At 41.0% G+C, this 25,167-nt stretch overlaps 1 protein-coding gene across 1 annotated transcript in view; it reads right to left on the bottom strand.

Annotated features, from left to right (window-relative positions):
- Positions 1-235: 235 nt before the first annotated feature.
- Positions 236-25,167, bottom strand: part of LOC128666902 (cytochrome P450 2C20-like) — an 81,776-nt gene continuing 56,844 nt past the window's right edge. Inside the window, exons 7-9 of the mRNA XM_053721713.1 lie at positions 16,560-16,747; positions 15,661-15,802; positions 236-941 (exon numbers count right to left, since the gene is read on the bottom strand). Of these exons, the coding sequence (XP_053577688.1) occupies positions 760-941; positions 15,661-15,802; positions 16,560-16,747 (512 nt within the window). The 3' untranslated portion in view covers positions 236-759. The remainder of the gene's footprint in view (positions 942-15,660; positions 15,803-16,559; positions 16,748-25,167) is intronic.

The raw sequence follows: 25,167 nt of genomic DNA, 5'->3' as shown, positions 1-25,167 counted from the left end.
CACAGATCCACTAAAAAAAGAAAAACAATATATATCTGAGTATTTTTTTTAAATATATATCTATACCTATATAAGTATATAAATTTATACAGGTATAGGTATATATACAGATGTACATAGAAATATATATATATATATATATATATATATATATATATATATATATATATATATATATATATATATATATATATATATATATAATTATACAAATATTTCAATGTGAAGAACATTGGAATGTTTAAAATAAATAAATAAGTTTGGGTTAGCGCAGGTTTATAGGTGTTAGGTTTTTCTGAACAGCACGCTCCATTGAAATCTATGAGGAGAATATGTTAACGCTGCTGCTTACTTTTTACTTTCAACTTGTAGGGACACCCTTAGCATCTGCGGGGCCCTGGGCAAGACAAATGTGTGGGGCCCCGCAGCCCAGTGCCCTTATTCCCCTCCCCCTGTATGCCCCGCCCTCCTTATGGCCCACTCTTGTCCTAACATTGAGTGTTATGTATATAAAGAATAAAAGTATATATAACACCTCCTGATACCATAAACATTTCTTCATAAACTAAATACAGACTATAGATTGCACCTTCTCATACACTCACCCATGATGGTGCGTGCCCCCCCCCCCCCAAAGCACGGGGCCCTGGGCGGGTGTCCCTCTCGCCCAGCCCGTACTACTCTATGAACGCAAAAAATAAAAGTCTAGCCAAGTTACCGCTCCACTTGTAGTCTGGAACATAATCTTTGCAATATTAATTATCGAGGGATGAAGCAGATTTTGTAGGGACGAGGAACGCTCCCCAATCCACTTATCTGAGGGGTTAAATCTAATTCTTCAATGTCCACTACGGATTTGAGGTTAAAGCTCTGTAATATTGTGCTAATAAAAAGAAAGAGTTCCATCCGCGCAAGACCCTCTCCGGCACAGATCCGCTTGCCTAAAATAAGAAAAAAGATTAAAGTTATCTGGTTTTCTACATTTCTGCCTATGGGCTCTATTTATGATGTGCCGGGCGGACAAGGTTCACTCTCAGTGAGCAGCATCTGCTATCACCATTTTCCAGTGCATAAGCCTCTACTTGTGCAATACCGCTGCTGTCAATCAATCAGGTCAGAATGATTTAAAGTGAAGGACAATTTAGATGAATCGGTGCCTGGTTTTTAATAATGCTACTAAAAACAAGAGTCTTTAATTCATTAAAATTGACATTTCACTAATTTTCTTCAAATATTTACCTTTTAATCTTCACAGCCACTCCAGCGATTCCCCCGACCATCGGAAGCCTCTTCATACGTAAGAAATGACGAATCCAGCTTCCTCCAATCACGGCTCCCCCCCCCCCCCCGGGAATCTTGGCCTTAGGCAAAGCCTTGATTGGAAGAAGCTGGATTCGTCATTTTGGACCCGGGAAGAGGGCTTGTGACGGGCGGAGGAAGCACTGCAGCGGCTGTCAGGATTAAAAGGTAAGTATTTGAAGAAAACGAGTGAAATGCAATTTTGATGAATTCAAGTGCCCTTGTTTTTATTAGGATTATTAAAAACCAGGCACTGATTCAACTAAATTGACCCTCACTTTAAATCTGTCACTCTTTAGGAAGCAGACAGGTGAAGTAGCAGCAGTATTAAAGCGGTATAAAACCAAAAAAACATTCTTTTCTAATTTTCCTGTTTACTTCTATTATCAAATTTGCTTTGTTGCCATGATATTCTTTGTTGAAGAGATACCTAGGTAGCATCTGAAGCACTGCATAGCATAAAATAGTGCTGCCATCTAGCACTCTTGCAAATTGATAACATGCTTGTAAAACTGCACACAACATGCACGCTTCTGAGCTTACAGCCCTGCTTTTTAACAAAAGATACCAAGAGAACAAAGAACATTTGGTAGCAGAAGTAAAATATAAAGTTGATTAAAATATTCATGCAATCATTAAAGACAAATTTGGGTTTATTCTTCGCTCGCAAAAGCTTGAAACACTGTGGGTTGTGTGCCTGCTTGTATGTGTTTATGACTGTATATTTTGACATATAAGGGCAGCACATATTTCTTTTTTAAGACACGATGAGTCCACGGATCATCCTAATTACTAATGGGATATTCACCTCCTGGTCAGCAGGAGGAGGCAAAGAGCACCACAGCAGAGCTGTTAAATAGCTCCTCCCTTCCCTCCCACTCCAGTCATTCTCTTTGCCTACGTTAGTGATAGGAAGAGGTAAAGTGAGGTGTTAGATTAGATTCTTCAATTAAGAGTTTGTTATTTTTAATGTAGTACAAGATTGTGCTGCTTTGTTCTAGGGTGTAGCTGTAGTCCATATCAGTCTCTTCAGTAGAGCTTTGGTGGCTTTAGAACAATGGGAACTTGTGAGACATAATTCTCACTGCGCCTCACATATATTTATGCTGCCCTATATCCTATAGTCTGAGGTACAGCTTACTCAGCATTCTATTTCTCCACAGGTCGATTTGAGGGAGAGGACCTCTCAAGCCTGTGCGCTGCCTTGCAGTCAGGCAGAAGTTCAAGGTAAGTGCTAACTTTAATATTTTCTGGGGATACAATCCCTAAGAAGAAAGTGAGCACTACATTACTGACTATCACATAATCAAGGGCTAAGATAACAGATTGGGCTCTTTATTGTGATGGTTACGTTTTTTTGCCAACGCCCACGATGGGCGGATCTTAATGCTGCGCGCGATTTTATCTGCGCTTGTATTGTGTCACTCTCGGACCCCATATTGAGTGACTAGATCCATCTGCGCAATCTGCCCAAATATGTAAAGCGCTTAGCACATAGGCGGACATTAGTGCTGCGCGCCATGATTATAAGACTGAGGGGTTCTCCCGGCGGTTTTAACATTGAAATATACCGATCTGGAGATGGTTCCATTTTTTGGCTACGCCCACGATGGGCGGATCTTAATGCTGCACGCCACTTTCTCTGCGCTTGTATTGTGTCACTCACGGACCCCATCTTGAGTGATTGAATCCATCTGTGCATTCTGTCCTGATAGGAAGAGTGCTTAGCGCATAGTCAGGTTTTACTGGAACCGGAGGAACGGACAAATAAAAACTAGCACTGGTGCAGAGTGGCAGGTGTAGAGGTTCTAGTTAAGCCCTTACATTGTACACATATATTTGCAATTATCTTCCATCGGTCTCCCCTTTGCGGCGACTGGAATAAAACAATACTTCTAATACATTCTGCAGTTTCATTGTTTTTATGTTATATTGTGTTTCTAGCACACAAAAAACATATTAGATGGGCAACTCAGTTTTGCTGAGGTGTGGTGCAGGGGGCATAACTTCTGCGTTACTTGTGTACTGTTTTAGTTTGTTCTGCACACAAAAAATAAAAAGTTAGAGTTTAGAATTTAAAGAGACAGTAACGTTTTTTATCTGTTCATTTTTATTAAAAGAATTTCAGCTGTTTCTTGTTTATTTCATCCTTTGTGACTTAGGATGTAACAACAGCACACAAAAAATGAGGAGTTACTTTTTAAAAAAAAATTAAAAAATTAAAGAGACAGTAACGCTTTTTACGTGTCAATTTCTCCAACATTGGTGTGTCCGGTCCACGGCGTCATCCATTACTTGTGGGAAATATTCTCCCCCACAGGGAAAGGCAAGGAGAGCACACAGCAAGAGCTGTCCATATAGCTCCCCCTCTGGCTCCACCCCCCAGTCATTCTCCTTGCCGCTCTGAACAAGTAGCATCTACCACGGGGATGGCGAGGAGTTTGTGGTGTTAGTTGTAGTTTTTTATTCTTCTATCAAGAGTTTGTTATTTTAAAATAGTGCTGGCTTGTACTATTTACTCTATAACAGAAAAGTGATGAAGATTTCTATTTAAGAGGGCTATGATTTTAGCAGACAGTAACTAAAATCCATTACTGTTATCACGCAGGACTGTTGAAACAAGAGAACTTCAGTTGGGGGTAACAGTTTGCAGACTCATCTGCTTCAGGTATGACTGGTCTCCTTCTAACAACACAGGCTAATGCTAGATGACAGTCATATTTCCCCTCAGGGGAAAAGGTAAGCCATTTTTCTTTCACCTCAGCAAAAAAGATAACAGGCTTCCCCTTTTTGTTTTTTATGCTGGTAGACACTGTTAGGGGCAAAATCAATTGGTTTTTATTACAATATGATACCATTTGAAATATTTTATAAGCTCACATACACTGGGGAACGTTTTTTATTGATCTGGCTTGTTTTAGACACCTAAATCTAGTCAGGAAGGCCCCTTCACTCTAGTGTGCTGAGGGAGGAAGCCTCATTTTGGTGCTTCAGCTGCACAGTTGATTTACAAGGCAGTGCATGCAGATAGGGTCCTGTGGCTCAGAAAGTGACTCCAAAAGGCTTTTTTCTGTGAATGGTGACCCCTAAGGAAGGTAAAAAGCTGCAACAAGGCTATAGCAGGGATTGTAGTGTATAAAAACGGTTAAATCCAACAATTAGCTCCGGTTTGCTTGTTTTAAGAGCTAGAGTCTCCATATTTGCTGTGCAATACTTTCTAAGCATTAAGACACTGGGGTCCAAATTTCAGAAAAATCGGATATTGCCTTCATAGTTTTTTGAACATTCAGAAATAAATGTGTCATTTTATTATTTAAAGAGACAGTAACGTTTTTGTTTAAAATCGTTTTTATTGCATTGTTTGCCTGCCTAAATCTGTTTAACATGTCTGTTCCATCAGATAACCTATGTTCTGTGTGTATAGAGACAAATGTGGTTCCCCCTTCGAGTGTTTGTGATAATTGCGCCATAGCGTCCAAACAAAATCAGGACAGCTCTGTTATTTTTCATAATGTTGCCCAAGATGATTTATCTAATGAAGGTAGTGGGGATAGCTCTACATCCTCTCCTTCTGTGTCTACACCAGCTTTGCCCGCGCAGGCGACACCTAGCGCGCCAGTGCTTATTTCTATGCAACAATTATCAGTAGTAGTGGATAATTCTATAGCAAATCTTTTATCCAAACTGCCAGCTTTTCAGAGAAAGCGTGATTGTTCAGTTTTAAATACAGATAAAAAGGATGAACAATCAGACGCTGACGATGCCTTATCTATTTTACCCTCGCATCAATCGGAATTGGCTGTAAGGGAAGGGCTGTCTGAGGGTGAAATTTCAGATTCAGGAAAAATTTCTCAACAGGCAGAACCTGATCTAGTGGCATTTAAGTTTAAACTAGAACATCTCCGCGCTTTGCTTAAGGAGGTATTAGCTACTCTGGTTGACTGTGATTCCATGGTAGTACCAGAGAAGTTGTGCAAATTGGACACATTTTTAGAGGTCCCAGTGCACGACGACGCTTTTCCAATACCTAAGAGGGTAGCGAACATAGTGGAAAAGGAGTGGGAGAAGCCAGGTGTACCCTTTGCCCCACCTCCTATATTTAAGAAAATGTTTCCCATAGTAGACCCTAGAAGGGATGCATGGCAAACGGTCCCGAAGGTTGAGGGAGCTGTTTCAACACTAGCGAAGCGCACAACTATTCCTATAGAGGACAGCGGCGCTTTCAAAGATCCTATGGATAAAAAATTGGAAGGATTGCTTAAAAAGATTTTTGTTCAGCAAGGGTTCATCCTTCAACCAGCTACGTGTGTTATTACTGTCACTTCAGCGGCGTCCTTTTGGTTCGAAGAACTAGAAAGGTCGCTCCAGAAAGAGACTTCCTATGAAGAAGTCATGGACAGAATTCACGCATTAAAGTTAGCTAATTCCTTTATATTGGATGCCGCCTTTCAAATAACGAAATTGGCGGCGAAAAACTCAGGTTTTGCTATAGTAGCGCGGAGGGCGCTTTGGCTAAAATCCTGGTCGGCAGATGTGTCGTCCAAGACTAAGTTACTGAATATTCCTTTCAAGGGTAAGACCCTTTTTGGGCCGGAATTGAAGGAAATTATTTCAGACATCACTGGGGGTAAGGGCCATGCCCTCCCACAGGATAGGCCTTTTAAGGCTAAGAACAAGTCTAATTTTCGTTCCTTTCGCAATTTCAGGAACGGACCGGCTAATAACTCCACTGCCGCTAGACAAGAAGGTAACGCGGCCCAGCCCAAACCCGCTTGGAAGCCCATGCAAGGCTGGAACAAGGGTAAACAAACCAAGAAACCTGCTGCTGCTACCAAGACAGCATGAAGGGGTAGCCCCCGATCCGGGACCGGATCTGGTTGGGGGCAGACTATCTCTCTTCGCTCAGGCTTGGGCAAGAGATGTTCTGGATCCCTGGGCACTAGAGATAGTTTCCAAGGGATACCTGTTAGAATTCAAGGGACTTCCTCCAAAGGGAAGGTTCCACCTGTCTCGCTTATCTTCAGACCAGAAAACAGGCATTCTTACATTGTGTAAGAGACCTATCAAAGATGGGAGTGATAAACCCAGTCCCCTCCGGGGAACAAGGTCTAGGTTTTTACTCAAACCTGTTTGTGGTTCCCAAAAAAGAGGGAACTTTCAGGCCAATTCTGGATTTAAAGATATTAAACAAGTTCCTCAGAGTTCCATCCTTCAAGATGGAAACCATTCGGACAATCTTACCGACAATCCAGCAGGGTCAATTTTTGACTACCGTGGATCTAAAGGATGCGTATATGCATATCCCAATCCACAAATCTCATAATCAGTTCCTGAGGTTCGCCTTTCTGGACAAACATTACCAGTTTGTGGCTCTTCCATTCGGTTTAGCCACCGCTCCCAGAATTTTCACAAAGGTGCTAGGGTCCCTTCTAGCGGTCCTAAGGCCGAGGGGCATCGCTGTAGCACCTTATCTAGACGACATCCTAATCCAAGCGTCGTCCCTTTCCAAAGCGAGGGCTCATACAGACATTGTGTTGGCCTTTCTCAGATCTCACGGGTGGAAGGTGAACATAGAAAAAAGTTCACTGTCACCGTCCACAAGGGTTCCTTTTCTGGGAACAATAATAGATTCTGTGGAAATGAAGATCTTTCTCACAGAAGTCAGAAAGGCAAAGCTTCTAAAAGCTTGTCGAGTTCTTCATTCTATTCCTCAACCCTCCATAGCTCAATGCATGGAAGTAATAGGACTAATGGTCGCAGCAATGGATGTGGTTCCTTTTGCTCGAATTCATCTAAGACCATTACAGCTATGCATGCTCAATCAGTGGAATGGGGACTATACAGACTTGTCTCCCCAAATTCAAGTAGATCAGGTAACCAGGGACTCACTTCTCTGGTGGTTGACCCAGGATCACCTGTCTCAGGGAATGAGTTTCCACAGAGTGGGTCATCGTCACGACCGACGCCAGCCTCTTGGGGTGGGGCGCGGTCTGGGACTCCCTGAAAGCTCAGGGCCTATGGTCACGGGAAGAGTCGCTTCTCCCGATAAACATTTTGGAACTAAGAGCTATATTCAATGCGCTCCTGGCTTGGCCTCAGCTAGCGGAAGCCAGGTTCATAAGATTTCAGTCGGACAACATAACGACTGTTGCGTACATCAATCATCAGGGGGGAACAAAGAGTTCCCTAGCGATGAAGGAAGTAACCAAGATAATCCAATGGGCAGAGAATCACTCCTGCCATCTATCTGCTATTCACATCCCAGGAGTAGACAACTGGGAGGCGGACTATTTGAGTCGTCAGACTTTCCATCCGGGGGAGTGGGAACTCCATCCGGAGGTCTTTGCTCAGTTAACCCAATTATGGGGCATTCCAGACATGGATCTAATGGCGTCCCGTCAGAACTTCAAGATACCTTTCTACGGGTCCAGATCCAGGGATCCCAAGGCGACTCTAGTGGATGCATTAGTGGCGCCTTGGTCGTTCAACCTAGCATATGTGTTTCCACCGTTTCCTCTCCTTCCCAGGCTCATAGCCAGGATCAAACAGGAGAAGGCCTCGGTGATTCTGATAGCTCCTGCGTGGCCACGCAGGACTTGGTATGCAGACCTGGTGAATATGTCATCGGCTCCACCATGGAAGCTACCTTTGAGACAGGATCTTCTAGTACAAGGTCCATTCGAACATCCAAATCTAGTTTCTCTGCAGCTGACTGCTTGGAAATTGAACGCTTGATTTTATCCAAGCGTGGGTTTTCAAATTCTGTGATAGATACTCTGGTCCAAGCCAGAAAACCTGTGACTAGAAAGATTTACCATAAAATATGGAAAAGATATATCTGTTGGTGTGAATCCAAAGGATTCTCCTGGAGTAAGATTAAAATTCCAAAGATTCTCTCCTTTCTCCAAGAAGGTTTGGATAAAGGGTTGTCAGCTAGTTCTCTAAAAGGACAGATTTCTGCATTATCCGTCTTGTTGCACAAACGACTGGCAGCTTTGCCAGATGTACAAGCTTTTGTTCAGGCTTTGGTTAGAATCAAGCCTGTTTTACAGACCCATGACTCCTCCTTGGAGTCTAAATTTAGTTCTTTCAGTTCTTCAAGGGGTTCCGTTTGAACCTTTACATTCCATAGATATTAAGTTATTATCTTGGAAAGTTCTGTTTTTGGTTGCTATTTCTTCTGCTAGAAGAGTTTCTGAATCATCTGCTTTGCAGTGTAATCCACCATATCTGGTTTTTCATTCAGATAAGGTTGTTTCCAACAAGAACATCAACCAGGAAATAGTTGTTCCTTCTTCGTGTCCGAATCCAGTTTCAAAGAAGGAACATTTATTACACAATTTAGATGTTGTTCGTGCTTTAAAGTTCTATTTAGAAGCAACAAAAGATTTTAGACAAACCTCATCTTTGTTTGTCGTTTACTCTGGTAAGAGGAGAGGTCAAAAAGCTACTGCTACCTCTCTCTCTTTCTGGCTGAAAAGCATTATCCGCTTGGCTTATGAGACTGCCGGACGGCAGCCTCCTGACCGTATCACAGATCACTCTACTAGGGCTGTGGCTTCCACATGGGCCTACAAGAACGAGGCTTCTGTTGACCAGATATGTAAGGCAGCAACTTGGTCTTCTCTGCACACTTTTGCCAAATTCTACAAATTTGATACTTTTGCTTCTTCGGAGGCTATTTTTGGGAGAAAGGTTTTGCAAGCCGTGGTGCCTTCCGTTTAGGTAACCTGATTTGCTCCCTCCCTTCATCCGTGTCCTAAAGCTTTGGTATTGGTTCCCACAAGTAATGGATGTCGCCGTGGACCGGACACACCAATGTTGGAGAAAACTGAATTTATGCTTACCTGATAAATTACTTTCTCCAACGGTGTGTCCGGTCCACGGCCCGCCCTGGTTTTTTAATCAGGTTGAAAAATTTTTTTTTATACACTACAGTCACCACGGCACCCTATAGTTTCTCCTTTTTCTCCTAACCGTCGGTCGAATGACTGGGGGGCGGAGCCAGAGGGGGAGCTATATGGACAGCTCTTGCTGTGTGCTCTCCTTGCCTTTCCCTGTGGGGGAGAATATTTCCCACAAGTAATGGATGGCGCCGTGGACCGGACACACCGTTGGAGAAAGTAATTTATCAGGTAAGCATAAATTCTGTTTTTTATTAAAAAATTTCACTCTTTTCTGAACCTACTCCTTCTAAGGCGTTTGCTGTTTAGGAATCTGTTGACAGTGGTCATTCTATGCCACAAATTCCTCCTATAGTGTCCCACAAAATTTTATGGCCCACATGCAGTGCCCTGCGTTTCCTTTCACACTCCACCCGGAGTTTCTCTGCATTTCATGCATTATATGTTTTTCCTACGTGGAAGAAAACATTAGTAGAGGAATTATTTTCAATCAGTTAAAGGGTGATTGACTCAGTAGTTGCTATTCTGAATGGTTCTTCCCTGTTACCTGAAAGAGGAAGATACTTCGGGATTACCTGAGAGAGAAATCTCAGACTCAAATGAATAATATCTTTATTTGATCATGAGGTTGGTTTTCTTTCATTTTTTTTAGCTTAAACACCTCCATTTGTTGCTTTAGGAGGTTTTAGTTACCCTGGGCGACTCCGATACTTCCGGTGTAATCTATCCTAGGGTGCCCAGTAAGTTATAAGGAATGGAAGAGACCGCATTCCCTATATTTAAAAAGAAGTTTCACATAGCCGACTCATTTAAGGAGGCTAGACAAACATTCCCTAGGGTAGAAGGAGTAGTTTCCACTGAAGAGAACTACTATACCCTTAGAGGATAGTTTGATTTTTTAAAGGTCCTACAGACAAAATTAGAAAAGGGATGTACACCAGGGCTCATAATGGCATCCAGCTGTGTACTTTGCTACCGTCACTAGTGCAACGGCATATTGGTTTCATGCGTTGTCTGATACGAGTCAGAAACTCCCCTGGATAGACCTCGCTGGGATCTAACTTGAAGGAAATAATGTCTTTTGAAATTTAAAGAATCCATTTAGCCTGCTGTTGACTCTAAGACAGCATGAAGGACATGCCGCCAATACAAGATCGGATCTTGCAGGGGGCAGACATTCCGTCTTCACTCAGGCTTGGGTTTGAGATGTTCGTGATCCCTGGGCAATAGAAAATAGTGTCCCAGGGATACAAATTAAAGTTCAAAAGTTTTTCCTCCCAGAGGCAGGTTTCTGTTTTCAGGATTATCTGCAGATTAGACAAGAGGAGATGCATTCTTACACTGCATAGGAGACCTCTCAGACCTGGGAGTGATTGTTCCGGTTCGCATACAGGTACAGGGACTGGGTTTTTTATCCCAATTGGTTTGTGGTTCCCAATAGAAGAGGGAACCTTCAGACCATTTTTTAGATCTCAAGGGTCTAAACAAATGTCTTAGTGTACCATCCGTCAAGATGGAAACTATTTGTTCCCTTCTTCCCTTGATCCAAGAGGGTCAATTTATGACAACAGTGTATTTAAAGGACGCTTACCTTCATGTGCCATTCTCAAGAATCTTCTCAGGTTCTAAGGTTTGCCTTTCTGGACAAACGCTTCCAGTTCGGGACTCTTCCTTCGGTCTTGCCACAGCTCTCAGTTTTCACAAATGCTCTGGAATCGCTGTTGGTGGTGCTTCGGTTACGGGGGTTTGCAGTGGCACCCTATCTGGACGACATCCTAGTCCAGGTGCCATCCTTCAGCAAGTAAGATTTCATATGGACATGGTGTTATCCTTCCCGCGATCTCATGGGTGGAAGGTAAATTTGGAAAAGAGTTCCTTAGTTCCAAGCACAAGGATAATTTTCTTGAAAATCATAATAGATTCCATGTCAATGAAGATTTTTCTTACAAAATGTCAGGAAATCTGAGATTATCAATACTTGTCTAGTCATTCAGTCCACTCCTCGGCCTTCAGTGACTCAGTACATGGAGGTAATCGGACTGATTGTGGCGGCAATGGACAACATCTCGTTTCCTCGGTTCCATCTCAGATCTCTGCAGTTAAGCATGTTCAGGCAATGGATCGGAGATTATACAGATTTGTCTCCTAGAATACTTCTGGAGCAGGAGACAAGGGATTCTCTTCAATGGTGGTTGTCTCTAGATCATCTCTCCCAGATAACCTGCTTTTGCGGACCATCTTGGTTGATTGTGACAACAGATGCCAGCCTTCTAGGGTGGGGAGCAGTCTGTGGCTCCCTAAGGGCTCAGAGGTTTTGGACTCAGCCAGAGTCTGTTCTTCCTTTAATCATTCTGGAGCTGAGAGTGATCTATAATGTTCTTCTGACTTGGCCCCAGTTAACCTCGGTCCAGTTTATCAGGTTCTAGTCGAACAAAATTACGTCAGTGGTTTAAATCACTCATCAGGGAGGAACTCGGAGTTCCTTAGCGATGACAAAGGTATCCAAATAATTCCCTGTGCGGAGGCCCATTCTTGCTGCCTGCCGGCAATCCACATCCCATGGGTGGACAGCTGGGAGACGGATTTCCTGAGCAAGCAGACCTTCATCCGGGGGAGTGGGAACTCCATCCGGAAGTGTTCTCCTGCTTTTTCCTCTGTTTTGCTTTTCTTTCTCGGGTCATTGCTCGAATCAAGCTGGAGGGGGCATCTGTGATCCTAGTGCCACCGGCTTCGCCTCACAGGGTTTGGTATGCAGATCTGGTGGACATGTCATCTCTGCCACTTTGGAGACTTCCGTTGAGGAAGGAGCTTCTCATTCAAGGGTCCCTTCTTCCTCCAAATCTGGTTTCTCTGAAACTGACTGCTTGGAGATTGAATGCTTAATATTATCCAAGCAGGGTTTTTCTGACTCGGTCATTGAGACCTTGATTCAGGCTCGTAAGCCTGTTGCTTGAAAAATGTATCAGAAGATATTACGTAAATATCTCTATTGGTGTGAATTCATGGGCTATTTATAGAAGTAAAGTTAGGATTTCTGGAATTTTGTCTTTTTTCCAAGAGGGTTTGGAGAAAGGTTTATTGTTATGTTCCCTAAAGGGTCAAATCTATTTTGTTACACAAACTTCTAGCAGATGTCCCAGATGTACAAACACTTTGCCAGGCCTTGGTCAAGATTCAAGGGGCTCACTTCTCAGAGTTTGAGCCTATGTTTTCCTTAGATATTAAGTTGTTATCTTGGAAGGTTTTATTTCTTTTTGCTTTTTCTTCTGCTCGGAGAGTGTCAGAGCTCTCGACATTGCAGTATGTCACTTTGTCTTATTTTCCATTCTGATAAGGTTGTTTTATGTACTAAATTAGGACTTCTTCCTAAGGTTGTTTCTGATTGGAACATAAATCAGGAGATTGTTGTTCTTTTCTTGTATCCTAATCCTTCTTCTCAGAAGGAAAGACTTCTGCACAATTTGGACATGGTCCATGCAACTAAGGACTGTTGTCAGTCTTCTTTGTTTGTGGTTTTCTCAAGAAAATGAAAAGGGACAGAAAGCTATGGCTACTTCTCTTTCTTTTTAATTGAAGAGTATCATACATTTTGCATATGAGACTGCTGGACGGCAGCCTCCCGGGAAAGTTACGGCTCATTCCACGAGAGCTGTTGCTTTTTCATGGGCGTTCAAAAATGAAGCTTCTGTGGATCAGACTTACAAGGCTGCAACTTGGTCCTCTCTTCACTCTTTTTCAAAGTTCTACAAATTTGACTTTTTTGCCTCGGCTGAGGCCACTTTTGGGAGAAAAGTTCTTCAAGCAGTGGTGCCTTCCATTTAGGTGCCCTGTCTTGTCCCTCACATATCATCTGTGTACTCTAGCTTGGGTATTGAATCCCATTAGTAATTAAGATGATCCGTGGACTCATTGTGTCTTAAAACAGAAAAGAAAATGTATGCTTACCTGATAAATTTATTTATTTTTTGATACGATGAGTCCACGGCCTGCCTTGTACTTTTAAGCCATTTTGCGGGTTATTATAAACTTCAGACACCTCTGCACCTTGGCTTTTCCTTTCTCTTCCTAACTTCGGTGAAATGACTGGAGTGGGAGGGAGGGGATGAGCTATTTAACAGCTCTGCTGTGGTGCTCTTTGCCTCCTCCTGCTAACCAGGAGGTGAATATCCCATTAGTAATTAAGATGATCCGTGGACTCATCGTGTCAAAAAAGAAATACATTTATCAGGTAAGCATAAATTTTCTTTTTTATGATATGTTTTATATTTGTAAAGCACTAAAACCTCCCCTGCACTCTCAGATATCACTCTCATAGGTTTCCATTTAACAAGCGCCAATAGCTGCTTCGGAGCCCCCATCATCTCAGTCTCCCTCAGAGCGAATCTGAAAGGTACAGTAAACGTAAAAAATAATGTTACATATATACAGATTTATGTAACATTATCTTAGCGACAGCGTGAAAAATCAAAAGATTTGTGAGATGAAAGCCACAAAGTTCCAGGTCTTCTTTTCAAAATCAGATCACTGGCGTGCTTTTCACGCCTGATCGCGCTATTGAACTAAATGTAGCTCACTCCCGCTACCAGACTAGAGTGGGAGTGCGCTACATTTAGATTAATAGCATGATTGAGGGCACTGTGATTAGACAGCGCGTCCGCAAACAGCTTTAGAAAAGAAGACCTGATCAGAAAAGCCTGGAGAGGAAATGAGGTAAGTGTAACTTTGGGGGGTTAAAATCTCTCTAATCTTTTGATTTTTCAAGCTGTTGCTAAAACAATGTTTACATAATTCTGTACTATGTGCATAATTATTTAACATTAATTCTTACTTTTACTGTCCCTTTAAGCAGCAGCTGCAGTAGATTGCAATCTATCTGATCAAATATATCTGATCGAATCAAGATAAATGGCAGCCCCCTCTTGCACTATTGCGTGCTGCTGCACACTCGCTTGAACACTTAGGTCACTTTTCATTTAATGATGTTTATTAAAGTGTTTTGCTATTGGTGTCGTAGGGGGGACAATCTCAATTGATGATACATGTCCTCAATTAATAAAAACTAAAAGAATATGAAAACACTTATCTTCAATTGAGAAAGTTCCACCTAAAACACCAATAGCAAAACACTTTAGCCAACATCAAGAACCCTAAGTTTTCAAGCAAATGATTTTATAAAACCAATTAAGAGAGGAGGTGACTGCTATAGAACATCCAGAAGAAAGTCCAGTGGATCTTTAAATTAGGTACATTAGTTTCTAAGGAACCTTTGATCCAAAGCTAGTAATTGTGTTGCTATAATAAAGGGTCAGTAAAGGCAAAATTAAGATTTCATGATTCAGATAGGGCATGTCATTTTTAAACTTTCCAATTTACTTTTACAATCAAATTTGCTTTGTTCTCTTGGTATTCTTAGTTGAAAGCTTAACCTAGGCAGGCCGCCTCTTATCTGAATGCATTTGACAGTTTTTCACAGCTAGAGGGTGTTAATTTGTGCCATATAGATAGCATTGTGCTCACTCCCGTGGAGTTACTTATCCTTGGTTAAAATGCAAGTCTGTAAAAAGAACTGAGATAAGGGGGCAGTCTGAAGAGGCTTAGATACAGCGCTTCACTTTACAGCGATTCGCCAATACAGCGCTTTGTGGAGCTGAAGTTCAACCTCCAAGGATTTTGAAACAGTGCTGTAATTATTGTGAGATTGCAAGAAAAGTGACTGGCACCATTCTGTTATGTGCAGTTCACTCTGTTTACAGCACTACAGTGCAAGCTGTGTCTGTCTTGTAGTCTGGCAAATTTTACTACAGTATTTGTCACTATTTTACAGGTACAGTATTTATTGAATACTGTGCTGTGCTAGTGTTAAACTAAACGTAGCGCTATTGCACCCCTAATATTTATTAGTTAAAACATGTTTTCAAGTTTTTAAACACACTGGCAAGTGAAAAGAAAGCTAAAACCACCTTGTTTCACTTTAAGGCGGTTTTCACTTTACAGCGGGGCTCCGGTCCCTAACCCGCTGTATGAGCGGGGTATACCTGTAATTGTCACAACTTTGAAATATATTTATATAAAAAAATGCCAGTGATGCAATGTCTCTTTAAAGTATTTATGTAAGTCATATGTTGCTCTGTTTAGCAATTTTCATTTTATAAATATTTCATTTGCAATTTAGTTCTTGAAATAAATGTGTGTAAAATCACCAGACCACACAAATTCATAATGAATGCAGACACTCTGATCTGTCTGCCTGCCTATCTAATTTATCTTTCTATCTATCTATCTATCTATCTATCTATCTATCTATCTATCTATCTATCTAATCTATCTATCTTATCTATCTAATCTATCTATTAATCTAATCTATAGCTATCTATTTATCTAATCTATAGCTATCTATACGTATATTTATAAATATAACTACACACGCAAGCACGCACACATAATCACATAAATGCACCTGCGGAGAAGGGCATGAAACCATCATTCTTGCAGAATTTTCCATTAGCATCTAGGAAATGTCCAGGATTGAATTGGTTTGGATTTTTAAACTGTTTTGGGTCCCTTAGGACTGTGCTTAATATTGGGTAGACAGTGGTTCCCTGAGAAAAACAAAATGATAGAGTTGTTATTAAAAACTATAGAATTAAAACCTCTCAAATGGGCAAAGTTCATATTCTATACTCAAATCTATTCTAACTAATAATAAATAACAAATCATGTATTTTAGTTAATAAGATCCAAAGATATTTTCAACAAAAAATGAGATATTCTGAATATTTTTTTCTAATCTTTTACCCAAGTATTTAAAAGAAAATTGTTTGATAAATGTCAAGATTTTCATATCTTTTAAATGGATATTCTATCATAAGTTGCTGTAAATGACTTTTTAATTAAAGGGATACTAAACTCATTTTTTTTCTTTTATTATTCAGCTAGAGCATACAATTGTAAGCAACTTTCTAATTTACTCCTATTATCAATTCTTCTTCGTTCTTTTGCTGTCTTTATTTGAAAAAAGCAGAAATGTAAGCTTAAGAGCCGGCCCATTTTTGGTTCAGCACCTGGGTAGCGCTAAATGTAGCAACTAAACAGCACGTGCTATCCAGGGTACTGAACCAAACATGGGCCGTCTCATCAGCTTACATTCCTGATTTTTCAAATAAAGATAGCAACAGAACAAAGAAAATGTGATAAAAGTAGTAAATTAGAAAGTTGCTTAAAATTGCATGCTCTACCTGAATCATGAAACAAAAAAATTGGGGTTTTGTATCCCTTTAATATCATAGTGTTGTCTCATGTGTAGGCATCGATTACATTTATTTTCCAGATATTATTATGAAATGGATATATCCTCACCTTAGGAATGACATAGTCTCTAAAATAAACATCACAAGTTACTTTGTGTGGGAGCCCAAGGGGTATGAGATCAATAAATCTCTGAATCTCATGGATGACCGCATCTGTGTAGGGCATTTTAGAACGATCTTCAATACCTGGTGCTCTGTTTTGGCCAATGACTTGATCAATTTCTTTTTGAACACGTTCTGTGGAGATGTAAAGTTGTATGAAAATCTTGGTGCGTAAAAATGATGGTCAGGTGGTAAGAACACGCTTTTTGCCATTGTAGGAGATTTAAAAATTAAAACTCTAGCTAGAACATTATTACCCCAATTATTTATTTGTACCATCTGAGAACAGACTAATTTTTTCCCCCTCAGAACTCTTGAAAATGTTTTTGTCTTTCTCTGAACATTTACTTTAAATATAATCTATTATCTAAAACAGGGCTCGACAAACCCAGGAGCCAGGGTTATCTCCATATATTTATATACCAATACCACTGACTGGCTGTAAGGATTCCGCTCCATGTTTTACCTATGCCTTTTCCACTCACCTGACCTCAGCCTTACCTGTACTTAAGGCATCAGCTGACAGCAGACAGGTGCTTAATTATTAAGTTTCTAGACTAGCTCTGAAGCGTGTCTAATTTCAACTTGCTGTGCGTTTATTCTGAAAACAAACCACATTGCTTTTCTACCAATTCTGAATCAGCTACTACCTTGGGAGTACTTATATCATACTGCCTGTTCATATGGTCATTTGCTTACAGAAAGTTTTACAGAGGCGAGTTTTGCTTTTTAGCGTGCACGCTACAACAGAGACTTACTTCATACTGCAGTGTGTTTGTTGCCGTCTCCCTCTGAGTTATCTATCACCTCTGAGCCTCTGAAGTGTTTCTCACACACCGGACTCCACCCCCCCCTTTCACTGCAACACAGCGCAACTCTCCTACAGACAACGTCCCACGGACCAAGCACCGGGACGTCTCACAATCAGCTCCGCTTCTGTTACACACCATCCGGTGACTGGGGGTAAGCGCTGTAGTTACGTTAAGGAGTTCTGTACAACTAACCATTGGACTTTACTTTTCCCTGCTGCTTTACTGACCGCAAGACTATCAGCACATGTGAACACTGATCTGTGACAAACTAACTAACAGAGTGTAAAACTGACAGTTACACATGACACAGAACTGTTATATCTTACTCCAGCACTAATAGCAACTTTACCTGCTTTCTGGAACTCTGCTTTTCTTTACCAAAATTTATCGTACTGTGAGCTAGCTGAAGTCTAAAGATCGCTACTAACAAGCTGATTTATTTTCTATGATTTCTTCTGATCCAGCCTTTGTTTATGTTTATACTGCTGCTGTGACGTTCAACAGCATAGGTGATTTACATCACTCATTGCCAGACAAGTCTCTGGTCTGCAATCCAATTACCTGAGAATAATAACTTCACTGAAAGCAGCTTGGTCTATGCTGTTCAATAGTCCATTTGCCAAAAGTGATACAAATCATTTATTTTTGCATTCTCTGCAGTTGTGATCCATCCTCACTCTCTACTAAATCCTTACAGAATAATTAAGCCCTTTTAAAATATGGATCCAGCAGAATTGCCTCAATTCGTTTACAACCTGTCTAAAAGAGTAGACGAACTCAGTCAAGGCCTTAGGGATCTAAAGGTTGAAAATGAGACTTTAACAAAGGTTATAAGAGAGACAACTCCTCCCAAAGCAAAAGCTGCTGAATCTATTGTGGAACCACAGATTGCAGCACCTGATTTGTTCAATGGTGATAGGAGTCTCTATCGCCAATATAGGAATGCCTGCCTCCTCACTTTCAACCTTAAGCCACTCACATATCCTAATGATAAGATTAAAGTTCTCACAATGATCACCTATCTACAGGGTGAACCCCGAATCTGGGCAGACACCCTTTTCGAAACCAACGATCCTATTCTATCATCCCTACAGTCTTTTCTAGCAGTCATGGATGAACTTTATTCAGACTCAAATTTACAATTGACTGCAGAAAGTAAGATGCGGAAACTAAAGCAAGGCAACCGTCCTGTTGAAGTCTATATAACGGAGTTTAAACAACATGCCATTGACTCCCAATGGAACGTGATTGCCTTAAGAAACCAATTTCGTCTTGGACTCTCGGAAGCAGTTAAAGATGAGCTAGCCCGAACTGATCTCCCTGACTCCTTAGACGGCCTCATGAAGCTCTCAATGCAAATTGATAGAAGGCTTCGCGAAAGGAAGTCAGAGCGTCAAATTTGGGATTCTTCTTACAAGAGATCATTCCATCCTCCTCCAACTGCTTCTTCATCAAGTGTGCCTGTGTCAGGCTCACTGCTGCAAGGCATATCGATGTACCTGTCCCTTTAAATAATAAACTCTGATTAACAACTTTCTCTATAAAACCTCTAATCTACTATCCTACATTGCTTGTTATTGACCGTCTGCCACCCAGTGGTAGCTAAACGGTATTATCCTGAGCCTTGCCTGTTTCCCTGCTCCTCTCTGAACCTTGCCTGCACAGCCTCTCTCTGAGTACCGGATCTACTTTGAATCACACACCATAAACAGAACTACCTGAGCCCTGATCAAGCTCTCTACACCGGACCAGCTTACTCCCCACTGGGGTTCCCTATACCAGATTCCAGACCTCACTCTCTAGGGTATTAACTTCCACTCAGGTACTTTTAAAAGTTCAGTTGTTACAAGTTTGTTCTTACTGCTACAGCCTGTATTTTCAGTTCACCCTAAACAGCAACCTGTCAGTTTTTCTTTTGTTGTGCACATTTCTCTTATCCTCTCAAAATACCACACATATATATATATGAATAAGTTGATCAACATTTATCCGCTGCATAGCTGTGCTTTATGATAATTATTTTTCACAAGTACTTTGTAAGTTTGTTCTTTTTTTATTTGGGATTCACAGTGAGAGACACTGCTATATAAAAGCAGTGTTAATACCAAACACATGTGATAGCAATAGTGTTTTCTCACCTATTCCCCTAATATCAACCTTGCTGACTGTTAAATGTGCTGTTTGACACTATCACTCATGATAGTTTATGTCACATAGCAATATTTCATTCTGCTACAATCATTCATATTTTTTAGTACAAGTATGATTCTCAGCAGCTGTGGTTCACACAACTCATTATATAAATCTCATTACTAGCTATCGTATCTGAGTCTGACAGAATAACAAGCCAATTAATACAAAATGGACCCAGCTGAGATGACTACAAGTATGCAGAATCTAAAGCAAAGAGTTGATTTACTAACAGAGGGCTTATCCACACTTAAGGCAGAAAACACTGCACTTAAAGCTTACATTAAAGAATACATAGAACCTAAGTTGCATACATCAGAACCACCAATAAGTCTCCCTGATAAATTTTCTGGTGACAGATCTCAATATAGAGATTTTAAAAATGCCTGCCTTCTGCTTTTCACAATGAAACCACAAACCTACCCAAATGATAGGTCACGTGTCCTGACTATCATTTCTTTCTTGAGAGGTGAGCCCCGTACATGGGCTAATACCTTTTTTGAGACAAACGACACTATATTGAACTCACTTGATGCCTTCCTAACAGCTATGGGTCAATTATATGAAGACCCGTTCAAACAACAGACTGCTGAGACAGCTCTTAGGGCTCTGAAACAAAAGAAAAGAATTGTAGAAGAGTACATCTCTGACTTTAAAAGATGGGCAAAAGATTCCGAGTGGAATGATGTATCTCTTAAAAACCAGTTTAGAATCGGTCTATCTGACCCTATTAAAGATGAGCTGTCTCGCATAGACTTACCTCCCACTTTAGAGGGGCTTATAAATCTAACCATTACTATAGACAGACGTCTCAGAGAACGCATGCATGAAAGGTCTTATCAGGACACACACTACAAAAAGCACTATAACACTGCTACACCTCAGGCCTCTAGTAAATCAACAGCTGAACCTATGGATATCGGGTTCCTAAAAGGACCCCTATCTACCCAAGAGAAAAATAGAAGACGAGAGAACAACCTGTGTTTATATTGTGCTTCAGAAGAACATACTGTAAAAGACTGCCCCTCCTTGCTGAGACAACGAAAGGGTAAGAACTATTCAACCTTATCCTGCTGTAATACTTATGACTCCACCACAACCTATTGTAAAATTAATCTTCTATTACAGTGGGATCTTCTACGGGTCAAAGTTCCAGCCATTATTGACTCTGGGGCAACCGCCTCCTATATTGATAAGGAATTCACCTATAATAATAAAATACCACTTGTGCACAAAAAATCTCCTATTTATTTGCGTGGTATAGATGGTAAGATCCTTTCCTCAGGTCCAGTTGAATATCAAACAATACCCCTTTTAGTATCCACGACTGACCATCACAGGGAATATATGTCTTTCAATGTCATTTCTTCACCAGTTTCCCCTATTATCCTGGGTTTAACGTGGTTGATTCTACATGACCCCAAAATATCCTGGGAAACACTCTCTCTCAGCTTCAATTCTAGATACTGCACTACCACATGTTTCCCTATGCCTATCCTACTCACTCCCCAGGCAGATACTGAGAACCAAATACCCAATGAATACAGGGATTTTATGGATTTATTTAACAAAACTGAGTCAGAGAGTTTACCTCCCCATAGGAAGTACGACTGCCCTATAGACATAATACCTGGAGCAGAGATTCCCTGTGGGCACATTTTTCCCCTCTCTAAAAAAGAGCTTGATCATTTAAAATCGTATTTAGAGGAAAACCTAAGGAAAGGGTTTATCCGCCCCTCGACATCACCGGCGGGAGCCGGAATATTCTTTGTAAAAACAAGGACGGCTCCCTAAGGCCTATTATAGACTATAGACAATTGAACAAGATCACAGTAAAGAACAGATACCCTTTGCCCCTAATCCCAGAGTTAATCGAGAGGTTAGAAGGGGCCAAGTTCTTTACGAAATTGGACCTTCGGGGGGCGTATAATTTAATCAGAGTGCGAAGTGGCGACGAGTGGTTAACGGCATTCAGGACCCGATGCGGCCACTATGAATACACAGTCATGCCGTTCGGGCTCTGTAATGCCCCGGCCACTTTCCAGTATTTAATAAATGATCTCTTCAGAGATATCTTAGATGTTTATATAGTCATATATCTAGACAATATATTAATATACTCTAAAACACTCTCTGAACACGTTCTACACGTCAGACAAGTCCTATCTCGTTTAAGGGAAAACCACCTGTATGTCAAACCAGAGAAGTGTATATTCAATTCTCAGACCATAGCTTTTCTTGGGTATATCATCAGTTCCTCAGGTATACATATGGAGGAATCAAAAATACAAATCATTAAAGATTGGCCTGTCCCTAAGTCTAGAAAAGAAGTCCAAAGTTTCCTGGGCTTTGCGAATTTTTATCGCAAATTCATAAAAAATTTCTCTGCCCTCACTAAACCATTAACGATGCTAACAAGAACTAGCATACCTTTTAGATGGAACCCCGCAGCACAGGAAGCTTTTGAGCTGTTAAAACTAAAGTTCACTACCGCTCCTATCCTTAGGTTTCCTAATCCAGAGTATCAATTTATACTGGAGGTCGATGCCTCGGACGTTGCTGTGGGTGCAGTTCTTTCACAAAGAAAAGGCTTAAAACAACCTCTCCATCCTATTGCTTTTTTCTCTTGATCACTGAATTCTGCTGAACAGAACTACCCCATTGGGGAAAAAGAAATGTTAGCCATTAAACTATCACTCGAGCATTGGAGACACCTACTCGAGGGTACAAGTGTTCCTATATTGATCTATACGGACCATAGAAATTTACAGTACTTGAAAAGCACTAGGACCCTCTCCTCCAGGCAAGTAAGGTGGAATTTATTCCTCACCAGATTTAATTATCAGATAGTATATCGACCAGCAAGTCAGAAACATAAAGCAGACGCCCTCTCCAGGTTACCTTGTTATGTACGGAAGCCTATACCTGATACCAGCCTAATCCCTAAAGACAGGTTCGTTTCTTTTATCTGTGACTTCAAACCACAGCTACTACATGAACAAATGGAGGATCAAACAAAACCATTATCGCTCCTGCACAAGAGAAAGGATAAATTATACTACCACCAAGATCAGTTGTACATTCCTCCAACTCGTAGACAAATGGTTCTTCAAACCGTCCACGATTCTTCGCTTGCTGGACACCCGGGAATGAAAAAGACACTAGAACTCGCAAAGAGATCCTACTGGTGGCCTAACATGGCCAGTGAAATAAACCAATATGTAGCATCCTGTCACAAATGCACCGTTTCCAAATCAACAAAACAAGCACCCTATGGATTTCTACTGCCCTTACCTACTCCATCAATCCCATGGTCAGAAATAGCACTTGATTTCATAGTAGACCTACCTGTATCAAACAACTTTAATACCATTTTAGTAGTAGTAGACCTATTCAGTAAAATGGCACATTTCATTTCATATCACAAATTGCCTACCGCCATGGAAACCATCCAATTACTCATAAAACATGTCTTCAACCACCATGGCCTTCCTACTACTATCTTGAGCGACAGAGGCAGTCAATTCTCTAGCAGGTTATGGACGAAGTTTTGCAAATTATTTATGATTGACAAGAGACTCACTACTGCATATCATCCTCAAAGCAACGGACAGACAGAGCGTTGTAACCAATGGATCGAACAATATATACGGCTGTACTGCTCTGATCAACAAAACACATGGTCCCAGCATTTACCATATGCTGAATTTTCATTTAATAACACTATCAATACCTCCACTGGGACTACACCATTCTTCGCAAACTATGGTTTTCACCCCAGGTTTCATCTACACCCCGATAACCGTACCACTTTCCCAGGTTTATCTGAACTCTCCGATGCCATCTCTGCCAGCTTCTCTGCTACACAGAATGCTATTGAATCAGCAAAGGAAACACAAAAAAAGTTTTACGATAGGAAAAGAAGAAAACCGCCCCTGTATGCTGTAGGTGACCTCGTCTGGTTATCCACAAAAAACCTGAAGCTCAACACTCCTTCAAAGAAATTCTCTCCTTTATTCCTGGGACCCTATCCTATCACCCGAATACTCAACGTGAATGCTGTCACCCTGAAACTACCGGACAGCATGAAGGTACACCCTACCTTCCATGTGTCCCTTCTAAAGCCCTACAAGGCTTTAAGAAACGTTCCTTCGGATTCTGTCCCTCAGATCTCAATAGACCTTACTACCGAATATGAAGTTCGAGCAATTCTTGATTCCCGGTTGTTCCGAGGGGTGTTGCAATATCTTATCAGTTGGAAAGGGTATTCTTCGGAGCACGATTCCTGGGAACCTGCTAGTAACATCTCTGCACCTCGACTGGTGTCGCTTTTCCATAGGAGGAACCCGGATCGGCCGCATCCTGAGCACCGGAGCTGCTTCTAGAAGGGGGGATACTGTCAGGCTCACTGCTGCAAGGCATATCGATGTACCTGTCCCTTTAAATAATAAACTCTGATTAACAACTTTCTCTATAAAACCTCTAATCTACTATCCTACATTGCTTGTTATTGACCGTCTGCCACCCAGTGGTAGCTAAACGGTATTATCCTGAGCCTTGCCTGTTTCCCTGCTCCTCTCTGAACCTTGCCTGCACAGCCTCTCTCTGAGTACCGGATCTACTTTGAATCACACACCATAAACAGAACTACCTGAGCCCTGATCAAGCTCTCTACACCGGACCAGCTTACTCCCCACTGGGGTTCCCTATACCGGATTCCAGACCTCACTCTCTAGGGTATTAACTTCCACTCAGGTACTTTTAAAAGTTCAGTTGTTACAAGTTTGTTCTTACTGCTACAGCCTGTATTTTCAGTTCACCCTAAACAGCAACCTGTCAGTTTTTCTTTTGTTGTGCACATTTCTATTATCCTCTCAAAATACCACATATATATATATATATATATATATGAATAAGTTGATCAACATTTATCCGCTGCATAGCTGTGCTTTATGATAATTATTTTTCACAAGTACTTTGTAAGTTTGTTCTTTTTTTTATTTGGGATTCACAGTGAGAGACACTGCTATATAAAAGCAGTGTTAATACCAAACACATGTGATAGCAATAGTGTTTTCTCACCTATTCCCCTAATATCAACCTTGCTGACTGTTAAATGTGCTGTTTGACACTATCACTCATGATAGTTTATGTCACATAGCAATATTTCATTCTGCTACAATCATTCATATTTTTTAGTACAAGTATGATTCTCAGCAGCTGTGGTTCACACAACTCATTATATAAATCTCATTACTAGCTATCGTATCTGAGTCTGACAGCCTGAACCTATGGATATAGGCTTTATGCGGGGTCCATTGACCTCTGAAGAAAGGTTTAGAAGAAAATCAAAAGGACTGTGTATGTATTGTGGAAGTCCAAACCATCCTATCCGCGAATGCCCCTCTCTACGTAAAAATAAAAACAGTAAGTCTCTCTTACATTTGACTTCAATGATTGTACATGATAAACCAATTCACTGTACTTTAACCCTCTTTTTACAGTGGGACAGCAATCGCATGACGAAAGAAGCTATAATTGACACAGGAGCCC

This window comes from Bombina bombina, chromosome 7, assembly GCF_027579735.1.
Source record: "Bombina bombina isolate aBomBom1 chromosome 7, aBomBom1.pri, whole genome shotgun sequence".
In the NCBI taxonomy this organism is placed as follows: Eukaryota; Metazoa; Chordata; class Amphibia; order Anura; family Bombinatoridae; genus Bombina; species Bombina bombina.
The sequence above is the reverse complement of the archived record's forward strand: the minus strand, read 5'-3'. Positions and strand labels throughout refer to the sequence as shown.